General features: G+C 43.5%; 2 protein-coding genes across 7 annotated transcripts in view; one reads left to right on the plus strand and one right to left on the minus strand.

Annotated features, from left to right (window-relative positions):
* Positions 1-408: 408 nt before the first annotated feature.
* Positions 409-8,566, plus strand: LOC109854819 (rho GTPase-activating protein 39). Of its 5 annotated transcripts, none has more exons than XM_020428309.1 (11): positions 409-783; positions 2,420-2,524; positions 2,966-3,104; positions 3,915-4,079; positions 4,174-4,717; positions 4,812-5,390; positions 5,481-5,879; positions 5,966-6,154; positions 6,240-7,093; positions 7,182-7,625; positions 7,872-8,566. In XM_020428309.1, the coding sequence occupies exons 1-11, from the start codon at positions 770-772 to the stop codon at positions 8,064-8,066; spliced, it is 3,627 nt and encodes a 1,208-aa protein (XP_020283898.1). In that variant the 5' UTR covers positions 409-769; the 3' UTR covers positions 8,067-8,566. The 5 variants fall into 5 exon arrangements, with proteins under 5 accessions (XP_020283898.1, XP_020283917.1, XP_020283926.1 ...); XM_020428328.1 differs by lacking the exon at positions 409-783 and adding an exon at positions 1,595-2,267; XM_020428337.1 differs by lacking the exon at positions 409-783 and adding an exon at positions 1,595-2,262.
* Positions 8,567-8,671: 105 nt separating this feature from the next.
* Positions 8,672-25,905, minus strand: part of LOC109854836 (pancreatic triacylglycerol lipase-like) — an 18,694-nt gene continuing 1,460 nt past the window's right edge. The window contains exons 1-10 of one of the 2 annotated variants that reach the window (XM_020428350.1): positions 18,238-18,273; positions 15,431-15,597; positions 15,025-15,179; positions 14,068-14,187; positions 13,580-13,726; positions 13,071-13,299; positions 12,253-12,675; positions 10,981-11,107; positions 10,476-10,691; positions 8,672-10,363 (exon numbers count right to left, since the gene is read on the minus strand). In XM_020428350.1, the coding sequence (XP_020283939.1) occupies positions 10,261-10,363; positions 10,476-10,691; positions 10,981-11,107; positions 12,253-12,675; positions 13,071-13,299; positions 13,580-13,726; positions 14,068-14,187; positions 15,025-15,179; positions 15,431-15,597; positions 18,238-18,269 (1,719 nt within the window). In that variant the 5' untranslated portion in view covers positions 18,270-18,273 and the 3' untranslated portion in view covers positions 8,672-10,260. Of the gene's footprint in view, positions 10,364-10,475; positions 10,692-10,980; positions 11,108-12,252; positions 12,676-13,070; positions 13,300-13,579; positions 13,727-14,067; positions 14,188-15,024; positions 15,180-15,430; positions 15,598-18,237; positions 18,274-25,905 lie in introns of those variants that run through there. The other variant, XM_020428360.1, reaches the window with a different exon arrangement.

A 25,905-nucleotide genomic window follows, 5' to 3' on the forward strand; every position in this document is an offset into this window, starting at 1 on the left:
GAAAAATTACATCTCAGGCGAGTTTTTTATCTTATTATCTTTTAAATATCGCTTCTTAATTAATTATACATCATTAATTCTGAGTTAGTAAAAATCTAAAGTTAATTGTTTTTCCATCATTTTTATCACTTCACTCGACAATCGATGGTCGAGATCATTTTCGTCACGTAACATCGCTCGATCGCGAATCCTCGAAGCGAATGCAAACGCGCGGATCGCGAATATATTCATCGCTGCGACAAAAGAGACGATAAAGAAGAAATCAACATAAAGTAGGAAGGGGGGCACGTGCGGCGCGCGTGCGGGAATGAATTTTTGTCCGCGGGGAGTGCTGGCGACGCGACCGGGGCGGCGATCAGCGAAACTGACCACGAACCAAACAGAAGAAAAAAGATGGCCGCCGCGAGGCTGCCATGAAGGGGCCGCGTCGCTGCTGCTCGCGCTCGCGGATATGGAACGTTGCGACATTCGAGTGTCAACGTCGTCTTGGTGAGAAGTGTCAAGCGAGTGGTGATTGTCAGCGAGGGTGACGTGCCGAGGGACGACGAGAAGGAAGTTGACAGTGGTGCGGAGTGGTGGAGCGGAGGTGCGGTAAGCGCGCCGCATCGCACCGCACTCGTCGTGCCTTGCAGCGACGACGACGACGACGACGGTGACAGTGACAAGAAAGACGAAGACAGAAACGACGAAGACCGCGTCGGCGAGAAAGACGGACAAGACAACGACGTGGACAACAATAACGACGACAAGCCAGTCGGGAACGCGCGAGATGGCATCCGACGGGTAAGAAAATAAAACTTGGAAGCACAGGGAGATTCGTCTTCTACGTGCTGCACCTGATTGCACCCTAGGTGCAGCGCAACTTTGTTGCTCTAGGGAAAACGCGGCCGCGACGACCGCACGCACGGGCCACGGAACCGACGGTGTTTCGCAGATCGATAGTGAATTTTTTTTACAGTCACCCGTCCCAGTTTTCTCCCTCTCTCCGTCTTCGTCCGTGCCGATAGCGTGCGATCTTTTCCTCTCTGTTCCCCCTCCTCCTCGGCTCTTTTACGTTCTTTTCCTTTGTATATCTACGTACGAGGAGAGAGAAGACGTCGCCGTTCCTCGACGATAACCGAGCGATTTCCCGCTGCGCTCCTTGTTCTTCTTTGCCGAAACGAGGGCTTTCGCGCTGAACTTAGCCGTCAGTCGTCACGTTTGGGCGGGTCTCTCTCTCTCTCGCTCGCTTCGCGCGCACGTTTTTCGCAGTGCGCGTTTTAGCTTCACTCGCGTCAGTCGCGCGGATATGCCGTGCGCGTTTTCCTCCTAATATCGCGCGGTTCCTCGTTTTTTTTTTTCCCCTCTCCCTCGTTTTCTTCTTCTCCGTTTGTTTTATTCTTTCTCACTCTTTCTCTCTCTTCACGAGCGAGCGTGTGCGCTCTCGATCTACGCGCGAATGGATTTCCGCGGCCTATTTCAGCCAATTAAACGGCCAGTATGACATCAGAGCAGACGGTCTCTCGTTGCACCGCGGCCCAACATTCCTATCAATTTGCGGGGTCCGTCGGGACGGGGTGGGGCGGGGCGGGCGGACGAACGGACGGACGGACGGGTGGACGGGCGAAACACCCTTCGCTCGCCCCGATATTGTCATCGGCCCGCTGGTGGCCTGACGTTGAAAGACCATCGTCGCGTACGAATCTTCGGAATTCTCTGTTCTTCTTCTGTCAGCTTTTCTTCCGACGTCCGTCGGTTTCGTCTGTCCGCGATAAGAGCGATTTTTTTCCCTGAGATTCTCTCGGAACCGCGTGCGATCGTGTGTCTGCGCGCTCGTTCGTCTCATTCGAGTTTCCCCTCGATATCGCCTTCCCCGTCGTTGCGCTTTATTTGACATGCATGACGTACTCGATGTCGCGACGCGCGCGTTACACCTTCTCCTTCGTCTTCTTACCCCCGATTTCGAGAACACCGAGAGAAGAGAAATCGCGTAACGTTTTTCGCGCTGGGGACGTACCGAGTGGACGTAAATAAAAAAGAAAAAAAAGAAATGGGAGCTACCATGTCATCGCGGTGCTGCCCGTCGCATCGTAACGATATTTCCGTTCGCGGGTCACAGCCGGAGATGCTTTTGACATATCGATCCCGCCTTATGATTTTATCGCGTTCTCGAGTTACATGTGCCGCTTGCAACGCCGTTTGTGCAAAGTGATAAAAACTGCCTTGAAGTCCGCGTTAGTTCGTAAGAAGTGAAAGTTTAAGGGAAAAGAGTGATTTAGTTGCGTAAGGTCTTGAAACAATTTGTCACCGGTGATTTTTAGTGTTTGATGAGAGAGAGAGAGAGAGAAAGAGAGAAAGAGATATTTATATAGTCGTAAGAGAGGAAGAAGACACTGAGAGCGTTTCTTTCGGAATAAATACTAATGGATGACATTTGCAGTAGGATGGAATGGGTGGAGATTATAGAACCTCGCACCAAGGAGCATATGTATGCCAATCTAACCACGGGGGAATGCGTATGGGATCCACCGCCAGGTGTACCTGTGTAAGCTCCTTTCTTCATGCGTTATATTATTTTTTCAATAAAGCGGCTAATTCCCACACAAGATATCTCGGTAACGTAACAATGGATTGGTTTTCAAAACATTTCTTGTGTGTGTGGAACGGATTCCTGTTATATTTTCTAATCGACCGATAAGAGAGCAACGTGTGAGATTTTTATCCCACTCTTCAGAAACTAATTCAGATCAATATCGCAACATCACAATTTGATAGTGTGCACAATCTCGAGTGTAATATGTTTCGGAAATGTGTGTGCTCGGAATTTAATCGCATTTTATTATATTATTCAATTATTTTCAAGCGTGCTCTATTGTAATTATTTTAGAGAAAGTTTGATCTCAGAGAAAGCACTTCGCGAAAGAGTCACCTTCTTCGGAGACGCGCAGCGTTTATCGTTTGTCGCGTTTAACAATTTTTTTTATAGGAAAAAGACGGACAACAACCAGTGGTGGGAATTATTCGATCAGAACACCTCACGGTTTTACTATTACAACGCGACGTCTCAAAAAACCGTGTGGCACCGCCCGACCGACTGTGACATCATACCGTTGGCGAAACTTCAGGTAAACGAAACGCACACTCGATATCATCCGGTTCCTGATACGATTTCAACGTTTCCCGGCGTATAACGCTCGCTATTATATACGTGAGTCACATATTTGACCGGCTATCGAATGTCAAAGCGCAGATAAGATCGGACCCTATATTGATACCTGTGCTTGCGCCCAAGAAATACGTAAAGTAAAATCTGTGCGTTTAGCAGACGCTTTCGTGTGCACACGCGTGCGCATCTGTGTGTGTATGTAGTATGTTTATGCATGTGTGTAATGATTTGTGAGTTTCTCCGGGTAACGCACATTACAGAACTTGTGTGTATCTTTAAAGTGGTGGAGATATAAGTGTGCAAGAGCGCGTCTGCTCTCTTCTCGAGCTATAAATAGACGTTTGTAGCGCGGGGAGAAAAAACTCTGGTTTACATTATACCGTTCTACTACCTCATGAAACCTCTTTTCGTGATAATGCTATTTGTTCATTTGAAGTCCCGACGAAAATACGGACGATCCGGCGCTCTATGTCACGTATTTTACCGCGGCGCCCACTTATACGTTCATAAATGTGTCACATACATTTGACATTCTTAATGCGCATAAGTATTAGCGCAGATTTATGTGTATTTTTTTGTATTTCTGTTGTTTTATATTTTTTATATTGTCTTTTTTTATATTGTTACATATCTTTTTATACATTTTTTATTCTTCGCTACGGTTAAAAAGATATATCACATTGATATGAATCGTACGTAAGGAGATTTTGCCGACTTCTCGTCTAAATTCGTTACTTTGTTTATACGTGCGGTTATATTGGTATTGTAGACGTTAAAACAGAACACGGAACCTGCGAGCTGTGGTGCATCCGATACGCAGAAGGCGATCGAGCCGAGAAAGAAGGAGTCCGTTTCGACGCAGACGCAAACACCCTCGGTTAGTCGATCCACGCGATTTAATCACCAGGAGAACACAAATTTGGCACCCACGCTGGTAAATTTGATTTATCTGAACGACAAACAAACAATTTCTCTCAACGCGACGTTGATATTTCGAGATGTTGCATGACTGTATTTTTCTCTCGTAGCAAGCTCTTTCTCTCGGTAGCGCGAATAAAACGCGAACTTCCACGGTCGGCGTCGATCTACAGACTTCTCCCCCCTCCCCGTCTCCGTCAGCGAGACGGCATCATCATCATCACCATCATCACAATAACAGGCACCACAGGCACCATGACGTACCCGCGGCACGCACCAGGCAACACAATCACTCACAGGATTCCGGTAGATCCAGCGACAGTTCCGTCTCGCACAGCAGGACTTCCCTGGAGTCCACCGGATATCGTTTGTTGGATTCGCCGCACAGACATCATCATCGGTCGACCGCGCAAACCCCGGCGAGCACCGCACAATCCTCCCCCAGGCAGCACGGCAGCGGCACCTTGGAAGCCAGGTGTCACAAAAGCGGCACTTTGGAAAGCGTGAAAAATCAGAAGTCCGTATCGATGGGAGAACCACCGCCGTTAGGTTTGTCGCTTTCGACCAGCACGCCGTTGTTCAAAAAGAAAACGTTTTCCGACCCACAGCGGGAAGGGAGAGCAGGGAACTTGGACCTCGACAAAAGTAAAAATGGTAAACACGCGTGACGGAGTTTTGTTTGTGTATTGCGAAAGTTTTGAACGCACACGTTCGCATTTTGTGCTCATCGATTTCAAACGTATTTCAGGTAGAGAAAGTAGTAGAGGCTCGTACGGTCCCGAGCCGAGTACCTCGCCATATCGTGATTCTTTGATGGAATCTCGAGTCTTCAGGCAGGAAATGCCGCCGTATCGTCCGCCGGAAGTTCAGCTTAGCCATAGTTACAAGTCGCAGAGTGAGAAGTATGGTTCCTTGATAGAGAGTGGCAATCGTTACCATAGGGATAGAGAACGGGAGATGCAACAGCATCACCGGGAGCGGGTAAACAGTCTCGACAAGACGAATCCGCAGGGTTCCTTTTATCCCAGTTCTATGCATTCGAGAAACATGAACAAGCAGCCGCAAGATAGTACAGGTAGCATAGGTAGGCGGCATCACGGATGTTCGGCATCGTTGTCGGAAGCTAATGTCAGAGACGTTTACGGTGCGATGCTGTCCGAGAGAAACGATCCCGCGAAGAGCCTCGGCAGAGTTGCTGGCGTACACGGTAATACGTCGAAGCAGAGAAGCGGTCTTGAAGCAGCAGAGCGGGAGCGCGAAAGAGAGAGGGAACGCGAGAGGGAGAAGGAGTACAGGCGAAACACAGCGTGCAATAACTCACTGGACTGTAAGCGAGATAATCTCTCTTTGTTTCTTTCGTCATCTTCCTGTACCTGTCATATTTTGCAATGCATATGAGTGATTATTATTTTGCAAGGTGTGCCTCAACCACTGGGTCGCAGTTACAGTTTTGTGCAGCAGCAAAAGCAGCAGCAGAAAATGCAGCAGCAACAACAGCAGCAACAACAGCAGGCCAGGAGGAGAGAGCGAGACGACGACGCTATGCACGAGCGTTACCTGATGATAAGCCAGACTCACGAACAGTCTAGGCAGAGACTTAGCAGTAACACTAGTAGTAGTAACAGTAGTAACAGCAGTAGCAATAGCGCGGCGGGTGAGGAAACCGAAGGTCACGCCGAAGGAGACGACAGTAAGAAGAAGAGAAGCAACGGAAATCCAAGTCCGCCGCCGTCGCCGTTTTACGGCAACCTCTTGGCCGATGCTGATCACTTATTACCGTTACAGCATTATATTCTTCAACAAGCGAAATTATCAGGTAAATGACGAAAAGTTCTCTAACATTTTGGATTTGCGACAATTATACATTTTATCATTATTGTTTTTGTTTTTGTCATTTACAAGGTTGTTACAAGTTCGGAGATCCCTTGTTAGTAGAGGAAGGGGAAGATTCTCTGGACGAGGAAGGTGGCAGGGGCGAAGGTATCAGCGGAAGAGGCGATGACGATTCTGATGATCAATTTGCTGATGATGAAGCAGCTAGCAATCAAGGCGACTCTTCCAGTCAAGAATATCTCGAAGATCATTATGCGGGTGAGAAATCGTTCTTGAAACCATAATACGCGTAATACGCGCGTGTTTATCGAACATACGATCGTTAACTTTCTTTTCGTCTTAGATTTAGGAAACTACGACACTGCGGGCTTGGCGACTTATTACACCACAGCTGACACCCTGACAAGGCCACAAGCGCGGCCACCTTCACCGCCAAATATCGTGTCTCAAATAGAAGCGAGAGATAGTGTGGTGACCACCAGACAAGTCTCGATGCCCACCGTGAGTTCGATTCCAAGTATCGGTACAACGAACGTCGACAACACTGACTTGGACGAGGCGCGGAGGGACGACAGTACGGGCGGTGGCGATATCGAGAAATACGCGCAGGACAATCTCAATCTGAACTGCGGTAGACCAAAGGGATTGCGGTTGTTATTTCGAAAGAAGTTCAGTGTGCGGGATATTCTCAGCTGGTCGAAAGATCCGATACCTCAGCCCATGCTTGCTATGGTGGACGGCGAGAAGCTTCTCAAAAGGGAAGCCTGCAATCTGTTCCGATTGGTCCAGGTGTACATGGGCGATCGTAAGGCTAACGTCGGCATGACGCTGGACGGTGTCGCTATGGATATCGTGAACACCGCGTTTTCAAAGCCGCCCTTGCGTGACGAACTATATGTTCAGATCTGCCGACAGACGACGGAGAATCCGCGGAAGGAAAGTCTGCGACGCGGATGGGAATTAATGGCTGTGTGTCTTGCTTTTGTGCCGCCTAGCGCAACGTTCGAGCCTTACCTGGAAGGCTACATGAACAGGCATCGCGATCCCAACTTCCAGTTCCCAGAGGTCGCCAAGTGGCCGATACACGTGCAAGTCAGTCATTACGCCACTGTAGCCTGCAGGCGATTGCAGCGGATCGGCGCGCACGGCAAACGACAACCTCGTAAGGCTACAATGGAGGATATCGACCAAGCGAGGGTGATTATTAATTTGCACATATCGTTCAAATATAGAATCTAATAATTTCATGTTGAAAATATAACATCCGACATTGTTTTTCTCGTAGACACAGATCTTCCGCGCGTCTATGTTCGGCGCGACACTCTCGGAAGTCATGGCTTTACAAAGGGATCGCTTCCCGAATAAACAGTTACCATGGATACAGACCACGCTGACACGTCAGGTGTTGGTGCGTGGCGGCACGGTGACCGAGGGTATCTTCCGAGTATCCGCGGACGCGGACGAGGTCAGCGCGTTGAAATCCTGCTTGGATAGGTTCGAGGACGGCGCTATAATGGCAACTTCTCAGGACGCTCACGCGCCGGCATCTCTGCTGAAGCTATGGGTGCGCGAGCTGTACGAACCGTTGATACCGGATTCCTTCTACTTGGAATGCGTGTCTATGCGGCATGACGACCCGGAAGCGTCTGCGGCCAACGTGGCTAAGCTCGTCGACCGTTTGCCAGATCTTAACCGTCGTGTGCTGTGTCATCTAATACGCTTCCTACAGGTAAGAGGACCGTTTTATTCATTCCACTCGGAGTTTAATGAGATCATTTTATCAATGTCAATCGTACAGAATCAATTTTTTTCTTGCTTTGAGTCCAAAACGATTATTCTTCTTCTTTGAGTCCAGAACGATTATTCTATTTATAGCGAAACAGTTTTTACTCGGACGAGATAAGTGTGTTTATGGTCGATTGAAATTCGTTTTCGAAATGAGTATCCTGCCACGACGATTGAAATGACTTTGCAGATATTCGCTAGATCCGACGTGGTCGCCCGTACTAAAATGGACGCCAACAATCTCGCGATGGTGATGGCGCCGAATGTGTTGCGATGCACGTCCCAAGATCCCCGGGTAATCCTAGAGAACGCACGGAAGGAGATGGCCTTCGTCCGTACTCTCATCGAGTCACTAGACACCGCTTGGGTCGAGAATCTTAACTGACCGCATCCTACCGCGCTAGAAAAGAAGTCCGCTCTAGACTATTATGCCAAATGAATCAGCTGTATAGTCACGTCTCTATTGTTAGTTATTTCTCTCTTCTCACTGTTTCTCGATTTATCTTTCACTCTTCTCTTCTCTCGTTTGTCCGATTTCTCGCCTCTCTCCATCGATTATCATCATTCCCCCCCAATTCCCTCCTCTCCTCATAGTCCTACGTAAATGTTCTTCGTAACGGTAATTTAGAGTGCTGAAGTCTTACCAAGCTAATCTCAAAATCACAACAAAACCCTGGCTCCCTTTATTTTCTATTTATTATTTATATAAAAGATTCTATATGTTATATGACAGATTAGAGATTATTAGATTATATTACGTATAACGCTATATATATATATACCATATATATTTTACCAATCCCTTGTTACCGCGTCGAACAAACGTGGACGGCTTTTTTACTCGAACATTGTTGAATCTCGTGTAAAATAAAAAAAAAAAAAAAAGAAAAAGAAAAAAAAAAGATGAAGAAGATGAAGCAGAATCCATATGTTACCGTGTATAGCTGCGCCTCGCGTGTCTTTTTTGTATAAGCAACGGATATGATGAACGTGTAAAAGCGTTTCAATCGAGAGAGGAGTAAAAACACTGCGAAAGATTAGCAAAGCTGTAGTGGTAAGTGTGTGTTTCTTCGATTTTCCCCCGAGATCTCCAAAAACGCACACACCTCACTTCGAAGTCACAATCACACACACACACACACATACACACGTCACACGTAAATTCTATTTTTGCACACAAATATATCCATTTATTTTTTCGCGTCACAGAGTATTCGCAACTAACGTTTATTTTATACATTGTAACAATTTACAAAACAGTCATATATATATAAACTATATATATATAATACTATATATATATAAAAGAAAAAACAATCCGGAATACTCTTCTTACGCTAACGAAACTTGCCTTCCATTACATGTTTTGTACAGTTCATTTGTAAAGATTATAAGAGCAAAAATTATTAGCAGAGTTATACGCAATTGTCGTTAATGTATTCCGCGCACTCTTCGTGGTTCCTATGTTACGAGAGAATATCACAAGCTCTTATCGTACATATATGTATATATATACATATACATGTATATATATATATATATATATATATTGGTATTCGCGAAAGACAATATGATGATAGTTAACAATCATCGTACAAATAAAACAGAAAAACATGTGTGTCGATGTGTATAATACATAGATGCGGGGGTGTCTGTTATGAAACTATTCGAAATCGATTTTTCGATCGAAGATGATTTCGATTACTGATTCGTTCTATTTCTCTTTCTTTTTGAGAGAAAGAAAAAGAAAAAAGGAAAAAAAAATTAGAGATAAAAGTCTCGAAATCGATCCCGAAAAGTTTCGTAAGAGCCACCCTGATGGCCGAACGGGAGCCTTAAAATAAGCAATCACTGAAAGCTCTAGCGGCGATCACATCCGAAAGAAAGTCTTAAGAGAGAGATTACTTAAATGTTATATACATCATGTACATAATAACATATGATGAATACTAATACTAAAGAAATGATTATACATTACAAAAAAAAAAAAAAAAAAAAAAAAANAAAAAAAAAAAAAAAAAAAAAAGAAAAGAAACAGAAAGTCCGACTTTTCTGTTCAGAGACTCTCACTTCGTGCTCGTCCAATTTCGTCAGTCCGCGAGCGCGAACTGGACGCGCTCGACTTCCTAAGAATTTTTATTTTTTTTAACGAACGGGACTTTTTAGCAATCGCGCATCACGCGCAATTAAGATTATCAATCTTTCGCCGACAAACGAAGACGGAATCTCTAGGAACTCGATTAGGCGAATCGCGGTCGTCCGCGAGAATTAGGATAATTCGGCTCGAGTTTATCGAGGCATTAATTAGCGCGTCGTCGGACCGCGGCGCGTTAAAAAGAAAGTGGGGTTCGCGAAACAAAATAGAAGGAAAGAAAGTGCGTGTGTACGCGCGCTCGCGCGAATGTCTCGCGCTATGACATGTCATCAGCAAAAGGAAATATGAGATTACGGAGGGTAAGTTACGCGATTCTTCCACTTTGCTTCGTCATCGTCATCCGGCTTTCGAGAATCGCCTCCGGCTGCGGGCATTTTATAATTACCACCTGAATAGCTTTGACTGAACACGGAATGGACCGTCATCAGCAATTGTCGACGAACAAAGCTGTGGATCCGCTCGCGATCTCCGCGTAATCCTGCGTGCTGGTCGAGCAGAGCTTGCTGGAGAAATCCGCCTCCCGTTTCCTTAACAAAACGAACAATTCATTTGACGAATTAGCGAAATTAGCGCTAATGACGAATTTTATTACTGATGTATATGTGGACCGTCACACTTTTGAGACGCTCCGTTTCTCACCCTCTGCTCGGCAGATCCATGGCGTCGACGCTGACGCTGTTGACATAGAGTCGATCGTTGCACCAGAGGATGCACAGAGACCTAGGCTGCAGCACGTCCATGTCGTACACCCAGGAGAGCTCGACTCGCCTGACCTTGCCGATGCTGCCGATCGAGCCGGTCGGATGGGTCACGACCATTCGCACGGTCGAGCCGTGTTCCAATTTCATGTAACCGCTGCTGGAAGGAACAACCGTTTGAGGAGTTTCCGCGCGAAATGTCGAATCTCGAGCAAAGCGATGCACGCCTCGAGAAAGGAAACTCGTTAGAAAATTTTACCGTGTAAATAATTTGCGGTTGCAAATAATTTACAACATAGAGAACGCAATCGATGCGAGCGTGTCGGGTTCGTTTGCGCAGTTTACGATCGGGCGTGAAATTAAATAGCTCTTGTGATCTGAGCGCGAATGTGGGTTACTCGCAAGGCGATAACGATTATATACTCCCGGAACGACTGTCTACTTGCCTCGGCGTGAGATCCATGTTGCGTATCACGCCTTTGTCGGCGTGAAGAGTGACTTTCATAAATCCCTGCACCCAGCTCTCTGCAGTCGGTGGTTTTGCGAGGTTGATGGTGATTCTGTAATGCCTCCCTAGAAGACGATTACACGATCTATATCAAGGAGAGATAATGTATTTGCGAGAGAGACACGCGTCGCCGTCTCTTTGTGGCTTTTATTACGCGCGGCTCTCCAGGGAGAGAAAGTCGCATCTCGCGCGCGGTAGAGAAAAGCTGCTGCGCGTGTATCGCCCGCGCTACAGTGAAATATACTGTGCAGCGATATTTTTCTCGACGCGAGCAAAGAATTAACGAATAGCCTGGCGCGATAGAGATCCAATCAACCTCTCGATCGGATTTATTTAACACTCGCGTTTGAACACTTTTAAGCGCAAGCGCGATATTTCTCATTCGCTTGATAATAAACGTCGAGCTGAAAGCAGTGATCGTCATTGTAACAAAAGAGAAGCTTAATTAGTGGACGTTCGTCTTAAGTGTTACTATCGGGAAAGTTATCAGTTTATCGTTGCACACCTTAATTGCGAGAACGTCGAGACAGTCGCTTATTAACGTGTGGTTTTAAATATCACACAGAAAAAAAGTTTGCTATTACACGACCAGCAAAAAAAATTTGCTACTGATTTTTTTATTTCGTTAACTAGATGTTCTGTTGACAAACCAACAAATTTAATAGATGCAGCACATTTGTTTCTCTTGCCACAGTAACTAATCTTGCTATTCGAACAAAACATTTTTTCCGCACACCTATTTGCATCTGAATGTCTCACGTGCAATTTTTTTTTTTTCGCAATTGACATCAGAACACAAATTACGAATTTGCTCGCCACTACATCGACATTCGACAGTAGTACGAATTTGTAAAATACGACGCGAAGGCTTAGTATACACGAATAATATGCAAATTTACGCGAATAATTTAGCCACGTGCCTCGTTCTCAAAAATAAACTTCTCTCGCGCGTCTTTTATAAGATCAGGATATTTACGAATATCTTGATATTTGTCTACAAGTCGGAAGAGAAAGTGTTGTCAACGCGTATTTTATCTGCCTGTCTATGTTATCGAATTAAAATTTATCTTGACATAAATTATAACCAAGTTTACACAATCCTTGTTTGTGTGTGTGTATGTCACAATTTTCAATACAACTTTGAAAGAGAATAGATAAAATCAACCAAGCGTCACATCGTCGATGCTTCACGAACGTTTGTGTTACTTACTGCAGAAAGGCTCTTCCTTGCCGGTTTTGAGGAAGAACTTGGAGCCTATCAAGGACGTGACGTCTTGTCCCATCTCCTTGCGCTTCATCAGCGCCGGGCTGCTGTCCGCGTGATAGCCCATCGTTGCGCAGCTCAGGCTGTTGTTGCTCCTGCAGGAAAAGCACTCGCCCCGCAGGAAGCTGGAATAGTTCGAACACTCGTGCGCGACGTATTGGCACTTGGAGTTGATGCTCTCGATGAAAAGTTTAAGCGCGCGCACGTGATTGCAAGCGACAAGAACACGCGAGGCTTCCTCAAGACCCTCGCGTATCAGAGTGAGCGGCAACGACGGCGTAGTCTCGCTCAGATCCGTGCACCCAGGTTGCTCCTTGCCGTTATTCGGATAAAAGTCCAGATGGCCGCATGGTTGGCTCATTCCGTACCCTAGAAGGCCTTGTGTATTACGTTAATTTGAACAACGTGATGCGAACGATGGAGAACGGCTTGCGGCGGTGCGATAAAAATGCGTTGCTTAAATTCACCTCGGTCGAGGAGAATTTAAGATGATCTCGAGTCTCGGTGAAGCAGATGCGTGCGAATGAAGGAAAAAACACAAAAGATTGCTGTTGTTGTAAAAAAAAAGAAAGCTCATCTTTCGAAAGATGTTTTTGTTTTATTTATTTTTTTTTTGTTTGAAAACAAAAGGCATGTTTGATATATAAAATCCTTCCCACATTGTTTCTCAAGTTCTCTTAAAATTCCTGTTTTTATCTTTACTCTCTGATTCACAGCGAACTGATTTACGATATTGTCCATTGCGTGCGTCGTGCATCGCTTACCTAAAAAGAAGATGCTCTTTCCGTCTGTGTGAATTACGTCGACAAATCGGGCGTCCGTGTAGTCCAGGCGAACGTGGCTCGGCATCTCCTGAAAGTAGGGTTCCGCGGGATCTAAACCGGTGATACGTCCGATTTTGCCGTTCAATTTTTCGCCCGCGTATCCGGCCGTGTGAGCCCCGAGACTATGCCCGATCAGATGTACGTCGTTCAGATCGACGCCGTACTTGGTCTACATTGTGTTCAGAATAAAAGTAGACAGACATAGAAATCGATTTTCCTGAACAATTAAAAAAATATTAAAAATACTCATTTTATATAAATTATTTATTTCAATGAGAGAAAAAATTATTTCTTATCAAATGTCATCTCTCTGTAAATTACTGAAGTGAATAATATTTTACACCGCTCTCAATTAAGTCGAGGTGACGCGTGTGTTAATTGTCTTGACTAACTAACGCGTATTCAGAATTCTTGAATTCTTTTATCTTGACTTGCGTAATATTTCTTACTTGCAAGTGCTTAATGAGATGAGCTATTTCAAGCCCGACCAGTCTTGTGTTCGCCGTTGCTTGGGTGTACAAGGGTAAACTACCACCCGCCCAATCGACCACGATAACGTTGTAGTCTCCGTGCGCCAACAGCTCGCTTCGCATCTCCTGCGGATGATTTATATTTATTCCGAGAATAAATGCGGATATATATAAATCTTCGTCGTCTCCGCAGCTGAAGAGAGTCATCACAGATTGCTCTCAGATGCGACGACTGCGTGTGTGCTCGTTGAAATTCGTTAATTTATTGTAACACAAACATCTCGTTTTTATAAATTTATAGATTCGTCTTTTAAACGGAGATATCATGAGTAGAGAGAGAATCGAAATAAAAATAGGTGCGACTAATAACGTGCGATTGTGATCCAAGGTAATACAAGTGCGAAGTGACACAAAAGTTTTGTTTCAAAATAATAATGAGTCAATACAAGAAAGTAAAAAAAACTCACCTTAACCCAGTTGCTGAGTGGCGTGTCTATAAAACCGTGTATAATAAACTTGGTCTTTCTCTTAGAATTGAAGTTCGAATTTTCGATGGATTTATCCTTGGCCACGTTTAATATTTGACCCTGGAAAGACCGATGGATATGCAAGATATTAAAGTAGACGCAATCACTAGTAATTCAATGGCTTAGTAATAATTATTGATGTGATGAAAACCGATGATTCTTCTAGAAAGCACATCCATTTACATACTTCGAAAATTGTACAGTGCACACGAATGTGTTTTTACTAGAATTTGCGTGAAATAAAACAGATTTAAATGACAAACGTGATATTTTGTCACAATTTTTTGCACTTTAGAAGATTACAGTATAGATTTAAATCGCATATTAATCTTGTTGATAGAATTCACAGCGCGAAATTATTTTTCTCTTTCATTTATCGCCATTCAGCTTTATGTGAATTTATTCGAGTCGGAGCAATGCGTTTACGCACGTTTTCACCACGTTTTACGCCGCTGATATTGCGTTCGATATTTCTTTCGCAGCGGGTTTCCTCGTGGAATCCATTGAATTATTAATCAGAGATCTTATCTGTTTATAAAATGCACAAGAGAGTTAGCGAAGCGCGCGGAGCATTCACCGCGGCCCCGCGGAACGCCGCCCGCAATCCCGTTTAATTTATTAAGTTAAGATATTCACGTGCGGTCGTTAAAATCGCGGCATGTCTCTCACGTTTCTGAGATATGTAAGTATTATTTGTAAGATTGAATTCTCTCGGTGCAATTTTAAAATACACACGCGGTTACGCACGCGGAAGTATTTTTTACGGTATCGAATATCAACCGAGAAATTTCATGGAGGAGAATTTTAATCTATTTTGTATGGAGAGGTTTCACTTTTACGTTACACCCGGCGTGACTTTCGACGCCGCCTCTAGGCTACAGCCTATTCGTCACTTACGTCCAAGAGGTTGTAATTCGTGTAAAGGATGAATCTGGTATTGATGATCTCTCGCGACAAAGGGAAGACGTTGAGAGGTCGGTGTATAATATGGTACCAGCTCTTGGTGATGTTCAGGCAACCCAGATCGCCGTAGCAGCGCGTTTCGTTCAAGACTGAAAGATGGTGAGTTTTATTTTTTCACGCGTTTTTTTTTCATACAATTTTACTTTATTCGATTACGTCCACATGCGGATTATGTCTATCTTATCCATGAAAAAAATTCGTAATATTTACCTAAAAAAACATACAGGTGTTGAAAAAAAATAAATAAAAAAAATATATAAAGTATATAAATGTGTGATCACGTTTTGTTTACCGCATAAAAATGAGAATATTTATCTAAAGTATGTGAAAAAATAATTACAAGGTCGCAACCAAGGTAAGTTGACTTCGATCTGATCGCTACGCGCCCACTGAGTCCAAGGGTCCAGGATTCCGGCGGAGCAGATAACAGGAGTCAATGCGACGAGGAGCAGGATCAGGGCTCCTTCGCCGTTGTTCGCTCGTCTGTTCATGCCGCTCCTCCTCATCCTGCAAAACACCCGCACACAAGGACACATTAATCGTTTATATTCGCACGGTGAGACAAAAGCCCGCAAACCAACTGACTTCGTAGTTTGTTCACGTCGCCGCTATGAATAAAAAATTTTTTATTCACTCTTTCATTCACCCTTTTTTTTGCGGCACGATCTCTTCAAAAGATTTTGTTACGAGCGGAAGTTAATTTATGGGAGATGTTGTTGCAAGTCGATTGTTATGGAGCTGGCGCGCGCGCGGATGTGAGAAAACTGCAGAGTGAGACACACGACGAACCGTAATGTGAGATAAAATCAATGTCAGTAATTTTGATGTATTTCCGTATCTTTGTTCGTTTGGATGACGCGGTTGCTATAATCATGATTATTTGCATTATTATTCGCACCTCGTAGTTTGCAATGATACAAAGTTTATGATACAATGAAAAACAGGAAGATAAAGCTCGATTGACGCGCCGGACATCTCGATGATATAATCTCGATCGTTCTTTGAAAAACAAAATAATATAATCTCGAAACGAGATTTCATTTCGCAACTTATGCAAATTAAAGGCTTCCGATATTCACTACCGCTAAAAATCCATTTATATTTCACATGTGCTATAGATTTCTAGTAGATTTTCACTGGCGATGAATGCCGGAACATATACGTTTCTGTGTGTGTATGACACGCTGGTATGCGTATATATATTTTTATCATCGTGACATTTCGCCAATTTCTCAAATGACCTTTTTCAAACTCGGTCCCGAAACGCACAACGCGGTTGTTATTTGATTTTCTAGTTCGAGTTCCGTTATGCAACGAGGGCGCAGCGATGTTATGTCATCCGTGAGTGTGTATCCGTGTCTTATTGAACACGAGGGATTACGTCACGCGGGTGCCAATCCTGCGTCGAGGAGACGAGCTCAAGGATACCGGCTGCTACCATCAGTAAGTGTCCTCGCGACCGTTATCACGTCGAGCGGCCGATTGATAGTTGCGCTTTCACCGATCTCGCCAGTGGAAAATAACATGCAACACTCGGCGCCAACTAGTCTTTTTAAGTGCACTCTCTGCTGGTGCAAACAGGAAGAGCACGTTAATTCGTTTTGGGATTTGTCAGCCGGCGACGTGGTACGCGTAAACCCGCGCGGAAACCGCGCGCATGTACTGTTATTTGTTCCGCAAGAAAAACTTGCAGAGTCGCGGGACAGAAAAATGATATGCAAATAAAATCTCTTCAGGAGAGCAAACATCAAAACGCTCGTTGCGTTTCTTTTCTTTTTTTTTTTTTTTTAATGAAAATTGGAATAATCAATTTCTCTTAATTTTATTTTTTCTATGTAATTCCACAATTTTATCTCGATTTTACTTTTTTTTTTAAATATAATTTCACATTTATATCTCGATACATCACGAAACAAGTCCTACATAGTCGCGAGACAAATTTACGAAGGCCATTCGACTCGAAAATCGAGAAATCTAATATATGTTTTTCTGTTTCTCGTTCTCTCGTGAGAAATAAGTCAATTAGTTTCGAGCGAGATTGGACAAAATAAACCGCGAAAGCGCTCGCGAGCGACGGAATGCAACGAAAAGAGCGAGGATATAATTCGAAACCTGTTGTGGGATCGAATATGGACAGATCGCGCGGAATGTTGCACAGTGTTCTCTCGCATTCCTCGCGAGCAGCTGCTGTGTGCCGCACCAAAGCTTTCTTCGTGATCATTGATAGGTCGCGTTCAATGAGTCACGCGCGAACTTCGCGTATAAACCGTCTTACCGCAAACGCTTTATTATCTACTTTGCTATACTGACTTTGCTATTGGTGAACAATTTTGTAAACGACATATCTCTGTATCGTTTCCGAGAGTTGCGCGCTGGCACATACAGAAGTAGCTCGGCTGCTACTTACTTTCGATCTTTCTGCTTTTGTGTGTGCGCGAGCTGTCCATTACTTTCCCCTACTTCTGTAATGAATGTCTTAGAAGTAGAGACACACTCAAGTGTCCATTTAGCAATTACCTCCGATCTCTTGCGTATCGAGCGGCTTGTCGTCGACATTGATTTCTAATAATTGCCGCTAATCACATGCCGATAATTTTTCCAAATAAATTCGATATCATTTTTTTTATCAACTGTAAAAAAAAAACTACAAAAAAATAAAATAAAAATAACGCACAAAGTTGCGACCGTCGAGTCGCAGACTGTTCTTAGAGCTCTTTGTTCGCATGCATATGGATATTTATTTCAAACAGCAAACTACATTATTTCCGCCGCTATGCTCTCGGAAGCTGTTACGAGATGGGCTGAGAAAAAACCGGTTTTTTTCTTTCCCTCTCTCTCTCTCTCTTTCTCTCAATTTCTTTCTCTCCCTCTTCTTCCCGGTTGAATCTCGCATTTCACCGGGGCGCTCGTTTCGGGGATATTAAATAATTATTATTTCGAAAGCGAGAGTACAAGTATGTAACCGCGGCGCCAACTCGCACGAGAGGAAAGAGACGCAACGCGCCGGCCTCCGCAGTAATTGTGGCCCAGATTCGGCGTCCTTCCCTGCGGCAATGCTGTACCACTTCCTGTACGTCTCCCGCGCGTTTTCTTTCTTTCTTTCTTCCTCTTTCTTTCTCACTCACTCTTTTTCTCTCTTTCTCTTACCTGTTTACACTGTGTAAAGTCTTGCCACGCATTCGAATCGACGTTGCACCGTACATTGAAAGGACCATCGAGCGTTTGCAATTTATATACAAATTAATTCGGAACATAAAAATAATATCTTATCATCGGTTGCTGTTGTTTCACAGCGCGAATAAATAATATGCCGTTTACGATCGCAAAATCAAATCGTTAAGTGACGTGCGGAAAGGTTTTATCGCGCGAATAATAATGTCCCGTCAAAGTCGCGCGACCATTGTCGATCTTAATCTTTTATCATTTTTGTAATAAAATTTTGTAATAATCTTGTGCACTTTAGTAGTAAAACTTTGTGATAAAACTTTGTAATAAAAATAAAACTTTTGTAATAAAACTTTGTGCACTTTTTCCGCAAAAAATTTCACAAAATTCTCTCTCTGGTTTTAATATTTTTAAAATTTTTTTATTGACACCTGCGTCATCCTCGCGAATTTTTCTCTCACGCGGGCTACGGCAGGTCGCGCTGCCGTGACTAATTGTTCAGAAAGCGTGTGTTCTGTCCTTTCCGCGGAAACGCTTCATTTTTCAACGCGCGCGTTTTCCCAACACAAACGAATGCGCGCGCGTCGATCTCCGCAATTCGATTTGATCTCTCGTTCGTCAAAATTGCGGAAAAGACACACCTTGTCGCGCGAGATCTTGAACGAAGGTCGATTACGATTGAAACGTGCGAGTTCGATCGTTTTTGCGTAATTCTTCTTGTTCTAAACTTTGTTTAGAATATTTTCAGGCCACGATTCCGTCATCAATCAGATATTTTAATAAGAAAGAGCATTGCAACATCATTTTCATCAGTTCTTTCTCTTAATGAATAATTCTCAAAGTTGATTTAGCTCACAGATTGAATTCCAGTTAAACATCTCGAAAGCTTACTGCTATAGTATTGTCTCGCGACGAAGAATGTAACGTTCGCATGAAGCGACTTTCGTCGCGAGTAAAGAAGAAAACACGAGGGCGCAACACCGCACGTAATCAGCGTCTCAGCATTGGTCGTCATGACCTAATCTAATCGGGACAACAAGACGAGGAGAAATTCTTCTTTCGATCTTTTCGCTTACAAGCGACGTAATCGCTCGCGCGCGCCTTTCTCCCTCTGTTTCTCGCTCTTGTGAGAGCCTCGCTCGTGTTTTTCGTTGCGCAACGCGCGACCACAAATTCGCGCGGACTCTGGCATAAATTTCACCGAGAGGCTTCTGTGACTTCGATTCAGACTCGAGTCAGAAAACAATTTCCATCCTGTCCCGACGTAATGTCGCCGGGATATCGCGAAATTCGACACCGCGAGCCTTTCGTCGTCTGTGGCCGTGACGCGCGACGACGATCTTTTCTTCTTTGCGAGAAGTCGGCAATTTTACACAGTGTGTAATAAAAGAAACTTTAAAGAGCACATTAAGCAATTAAAGAGCGATAAGACTCGAACGAAATCGCGGAAGTAGTTACGGTCAAGAGAGGAGACGCGGTGACACACATGACAGTTTCGACAGCTGCAATTTTGTATCGCGGAAGATGCGAATGTCAACACAGACGTCTGTGCGGGACGAATCTTTCATTATCTCAAGCACTCTGTGATTACGTGTCGCTTTGTTGAGCGCGCGACGTAATCAGAGAATTATTACGAGGGTTACAAATAATAATTGCAGTGATTCCATCAAGAAGACTGCGGCAATTGCACGCGTGCTATTCCGTTTCCGCGAGTTTAAGCGCGCGTATGTGACAAAAAAGATTGAGAGTTTTTTCACGCGCGAGCAAAGTTCTTTTTTTTTCTTTTTTTTTTTTCTGAAACTACGTCTCTGCAACGCGCTTGTTTTGCGTATTCTTTTCGCTTGGAAAAATTGCAATATAATAACACGCGCCGCGATTGCAATAATTATAAGCTTGTGCTCTTAAACGAATATAACGCCAGAACGCAAATTTAATAATAGCAATTACCAGATAATAATATACATTTCTCCGAGTCGAATATTTCTCGACGTCGCGACGTATATATTTGCGCGTCATATTTCATTCGTCACGTTTTCGGCGCATAAAAAGATGTGCGTGAAAATTTCGCGGTGAAACGCGCCGGATGTCACATCTTCGATTGCGTGTATCGCTTCCTCGGGGCGATTAGCTATTAATTGTCGCGGCAATTAGGTTTTTTTTTTTTTTTTTGCCATTGTGAAATCTAATCTCGTGTGGCATCGCACACCGGTGTAATTGGTCAGAACGTTTCCTCGCATCCTCCGTCGCGATAGCCGCGATAACTCGGCAACGTTATCACGATGCGACAGGCACGAAGTTACGTGAAATCTCGTGCTTTGCGCGAATTCTTCAACTCGTAACACCTTCGGGATGTTTAAACGAGAGACATACCCAACAGATTGATTAGAATCTTGCTCAGATATACACGAAGCTAATTTAATGGCAACGTTATTATCTGTCCGAGATAACTTGCGTAACGGTATCTAATTACTCGATACGGAGACCCATTAATTGTTCGTTCACTTTCATCTGATAAGAACTGAAAACAACCCGGTCTAACAAAATTTTTAATCAGAAAACTCGATAATTTCTAGGAAACGCGTCTCATTGATTTTTCCATTAGCGGAGGAAGATATTGTCATTTTTAAATAATAATTCTGATTGCCGTTATATAATTTATTATACTTGTTTTCGCGTTCCCGAATGCCGCGCATATATCCCTCTTTTCTCGTCTTTCACACGTGCGTGCGGTGCATAAGTGTGAGTGACACTTAGCGTGCACGCTCACCGTCACAATTGATAGCTTTCCAACGCGATCGGCCTTTACACTGACCTACATGCCAGGCGTAACAGTACTCGGACGGTTGTACGGAATCAAGCGGCAGCAGCAACAATATCAGCAGTGTAAACAATAATTGATGCATTAATTGTGCGATATTTTTTATTTAAGAAAAATATCTCTTTGTTTATATAATTACTTGAAAATGGTTTTTGTGTACTTTTAGAATTTTACTTCAAACATATAGAAAGATTTAATAAATATTGAAGAAGATATACATTTGCTCTTTGTTTACTTATTGTCATGATTTCGTCAATGCGAGCAAAGCATTTGGTGATAAACTCGCGTCAAGTATTTATTGTAAAAAAATCGGTAAACACCATTTACGCACCCCAATGTACACTCGAAATCGTTGCTGCAACCGCGCGCAAGTGTTCACGTGTGTGGCTCTGTCTGTGATCTTCACTTTGCGCGAGGATGCGACGAATAGTGAAGTTCGGCTTGCTTGTTGCGCAAGCTTGAAATAACGAAACGTTCGAGACACCTCGGGATCGAGAAAACCTCTTGGAGAAATTGTCCGCGATGTCGCGCGTTAATGCTTTAACATGCCAGATCACGCGCTGCACTTTGTAACGTTGCACCACGCGTGTTTTGAACATCTTGCGACTTATAGTAACAAAGAGAAGACACACACGTATTTAAAATAATATTGTTATGTAAAATATTATGTAATCGAAATTTTAGTTTCTCTTTTTTTTTTTTTAAATATCACGAGCGTGTGTTGTAAAATATTTAAATATTGTGATATTATTTTCAGTAAAGAGACTGTAAAAGATCATCGTTTTTTATAGAATAAATCATATATATTATAAGCACTTTCATGGCGCGCCGTCTAATTAAGTCGCGCAATAATTTGGTGAAATTCGAGGTAGTTGGTGGCTCCGTAGTTCCCGCAACAATGTTCACTCCTATCCAAGTTTCACGTTAGGAATTTCACTCCCATTACGTCCCGCTCTAATTAGATAATCGTCGGGTTTCCTAGTTACAACCAAACATAAAAGCAACCGACGGTTCACCTAGCACGATTTACTTGAAAATCGTGCAAGAAAACACCGTCGCTGATTTATGAATTCTAAAAAGAACGGCATATCTTTTTTCTCCCGTTGCGTTCGCCAGAACGGTTTCTTGAATGGTTCCATTATAGGTTTTGTTGTGATTCTTTGCGTCACTTTAAAAATTCTTTAACATCAAAAAACGGAAGACAAATCTGAAAAATTGAAAAAATATTTTGTAGCGTTCAGATTTTTTCTCACAAACTTGAGTAAATCGGAACTTTTTGATGAACGATCGCTAAACAAAATACATTTGTGTTCTAAAACGCATTTTTACATCACATTAAATGTGAGACAAAAATCTTATGTAAATAAATCTTTCGATTTTGATACGGAAGATTTCTCTATCGTGTAGAGGTGCAATTAAGCGCAAACGAGCTCTCGTCGGATTAATTACTTTCTAGTTCAAGGGGCCATCAACGTGTGTATGTCTCTGTGTGTGTGTAAGTCATAATTTTCCTCAACATCTTCCAGTCTCTTCGATAAATCGCCGCGCGATCGTCCCGTCAATTTCACCTTTGCGACTCGCGCGCGATTCACGGCGAAAATTCAATGTCGTGACATCTACTTGCGGCGCGCTTCGATGATGAATGTCTCGGAAAATTGAGCGATCGTCTCGCTTTCCTAGTCCCGACCGGTCGCGGTTTATTTAACAGAAGCAAGCGACTTCTCCGCTACGCCCCGTATAATTTATAATAGCGTATATAATTCTAATACAAACGCTTAATGCTGATGTCGCTGGCAATTAGCGGAGACGAGGTTTACACAGCTTTATTACCGCGTTGCAATATTTTGCCGCATATCTCGCGTCTTTAAGGACGATATAAATCTCCCGGAAACAGCAAATTATCTCATCCCCCGCAATTAATTGGCAATTAGTCTGTGAGAAACTTGCTTTGCATTAGCAAAGCAAAGTGATTCTGAATCGAGATTAATCGTAATAAAACAAATTGCATCCAAATAGCAATATTGAAAGATAAAAGCAATTAAAGGATGAAGATGCCAAGTTTCCTGAATAATTTACATAATTTTTCACGTTTGCTTTTAATCGTTTAAATTAAATTTAATCACGTAAAAACATTTATTATCAATTATTTTGTTCAACTATATTTAAACGTTCTTGTGGAAGTACATTGATCGAGAAATGAATGGTAGGTGCATCGGGGGCAACCGACCATTAATCGCGGTGATGGCGTGCGCGCGATTCCGCTCTAACGAGATTCGCTGAGTCGGACGCGGAAGTGATGCGGGAGATGCTCGGCCTAGCATCGCATCGGAAATGCAGATGATGCGCCGCGATGCAGGCGACGGATCGCGAAAGTTGCTGCACCGCCGCCGAGTTTCTACGTAATGACTCCGCGCGCCATGTGCACACGTGATTTTTTTCACTCAACATTTCTCCACCTTTTCTCGCAAGACGATAATTTGTCTCCTCGACGACGATCGTGATTTTTTTATTATCGTGTGTGTGTGTGTGTGTCTCGAACGAACACGTTCCGCTCCTCTTCTCCGTTTGATTGCGGTGCGGAAGAGACGGGGGCGAAGTAATGTGACAAGAGAGATACGATGCACGCGCAATGCGGGAGTTCCGACTCTTGGCCAAGGTGTCTGTTTTTTTGCAAAGAAAAATAGTCACAGAAATTAATATAAAGTTACTTCTCTACTCAATTATTAATAAAATTATTAGTAAAAGTAAAAATTTATGAATTAATTAACGTGCGCGCGCGTATATTATCGAGAGAGTTCGTGAGTTTATACGCGTTTGTGTCAAAAGAAACGTTTCTTTTTCCGATCGCGTTTTTCCGTCCGACACGCGGGCAGGTGATAATTTACAGGTAACGACACTCCGTTCCGTTTCCCGAGTCGTTGATATGCCAAGTCGGTACATACCGTTTTCACGGTTTTCGAGCAAACGTTCGTGGTCTTGACGTGTTGCGCCTATGCGCGATTAATGGGGAAACTATGTTTTTTTGTACGAGGAAGTGCAGTCGCGGAAAAACGATAGGCTGCTTACGTGCTGCGTACGTTTTATTGTACGTTTGCGCGTAACTTCTCGTTGCGCAAGTTCGCGAGTGCCCTTTTGCGCGAGCGGCGCAAGATGACGCGACAGATGCGAATCGACACGAGGAATCGGGTCGTTTGCATCGCGTTGTGCAACGTGGCGTGTATCGGTGCGAACATTTTGTTGCGTCAATTTGTTGACCGCAACATCTCACGATCTTTCTCGCGATAATGTTCGAAATTCGAGCGAGAAAAAGCGATGACGAATAAAATATTCTCACGTTCAGCATACGTAAAATTGCGTTTAAAGGAGTATTAATTTTTTTATACCTATTGAAATGATCAAAAACCGCACATGTGGCTTACCGCTTGCTGATCTTATTTACCATCTGGCGAAGAACCCGACGCACCGCAAAAGAAGAGATAGAGAGACGAGGCTGCGATTATTTTCTCAGATATACGGGAAATAATCTTCTTAAACAATCGCGGGGGTCTCTCTTGCGATTAATCAGTAGCACCGAAGCGTGCATCTCGCCGCGTGCCGACTTCCTTCTTCGTGTGCGAGAAATTTCGAGAAATTTCATTTTTTCTGAAAATCCCCGGTGCGGAGAGGATCGAAAGTGCGCGGCGGCGTTGAAATCACCGTCGATCATCAATCAACGCGCGCCGGATTTAACTCTGACATTTTCAGATACGTCGTTAGATACCTAACTCAGATTTATTTCCGCTTTGACAGACCTTGAACGTTTAATTTTGTATGCAGAAGATCGCGCGACAATCGAGAGATCGCGTTGTTTTGACCGAAACCCAAACAAATAATTTTCCGTCAACGCACGTGCTTCAAAACGAGAGAACTTTCATAAATTATTCAAGATCGGAGCCGTGTAATGAGAAAGGGAAACAACACGCGAGATTGGCATTTATACACGAGCACGTTTATGCAAACTCGGAAAGCGATATATGTAAAATACTATACCTTAGTTAAGTCATATATGCCTTGTGCGGACTGCAATTTATTTCGCGAGAACACGACAAGCGAGTCGATTTCCGATGGCAAAAGGAAAAAAGGCGGAAGCGATAACTGCGGCACGTTTCTCGCGGGCTATATGATTAAAGATAATCGAGTCGAGCTAATCGACAGTGTACGCAGGTTCAGCGATCGCGCGGTTTCCGCATGACCTCGAACTTCCTTGTAGGAATCGTGTGGAATCAATTGCTGCCAATTCACGGACGACGACGACGACGACGTGTGTATAGCCGACACTTGGTTCAGAAAAGCGACGGCGGACCCGCATGGCACGCCTACGTAGATGCGAGTTTGTCTGTCGGGAGAAAGTTCGCGTTTTACTCGCCTATAATTCTATGTGTGTATATATAATACAGCTCGCCGTTCCTTTTTACTCGTCTCGCTGACGCGAATTTCGGAGTCCGCGAAACACTCGTCGAGATGTTCGAGTTTCTTTCGCAACTCACACACACACGTGCTCCCACAATTCTTTGTGCAAACTATCGTAATTTCGTGACTTCGATGCGTATATTTTGCCTTTTAATCACTTGCTAAACGCAGATCTAAATGCGAGTTTGGCATATTATATATCGTAGAGTTTTAGAAATCAATGAACGACAAAAGTGAAGTAAGAATACATCGAGTAGAAGAGCCACTTTTATGTCAAACAAGAGAGAAATGAGTTGAATTCTTCAAAAAATAATATTGTTTATTTAATAAAGTAATATTATTTCGTTTTTTTCTAAATATATTACAAAATATATTTAAATATA

This window comes from Pseudomyrmex gracilis, unplaced genomic scaffold, assembly GCF_002006095.1.
Source record: "Pseudomyrmex gracilis isolate BER0280 unplaced genomic scaffold, ASM200609v1 scaffold_3, whole genome shotgun sequence".
Taxonomy (NCBI): Eukaryota; Metazoa; Arthropoda; class Insecta; order Hymenoptera; family Formicidae; genus Pseudomyrmex; species Pseudomyrmex gracilis.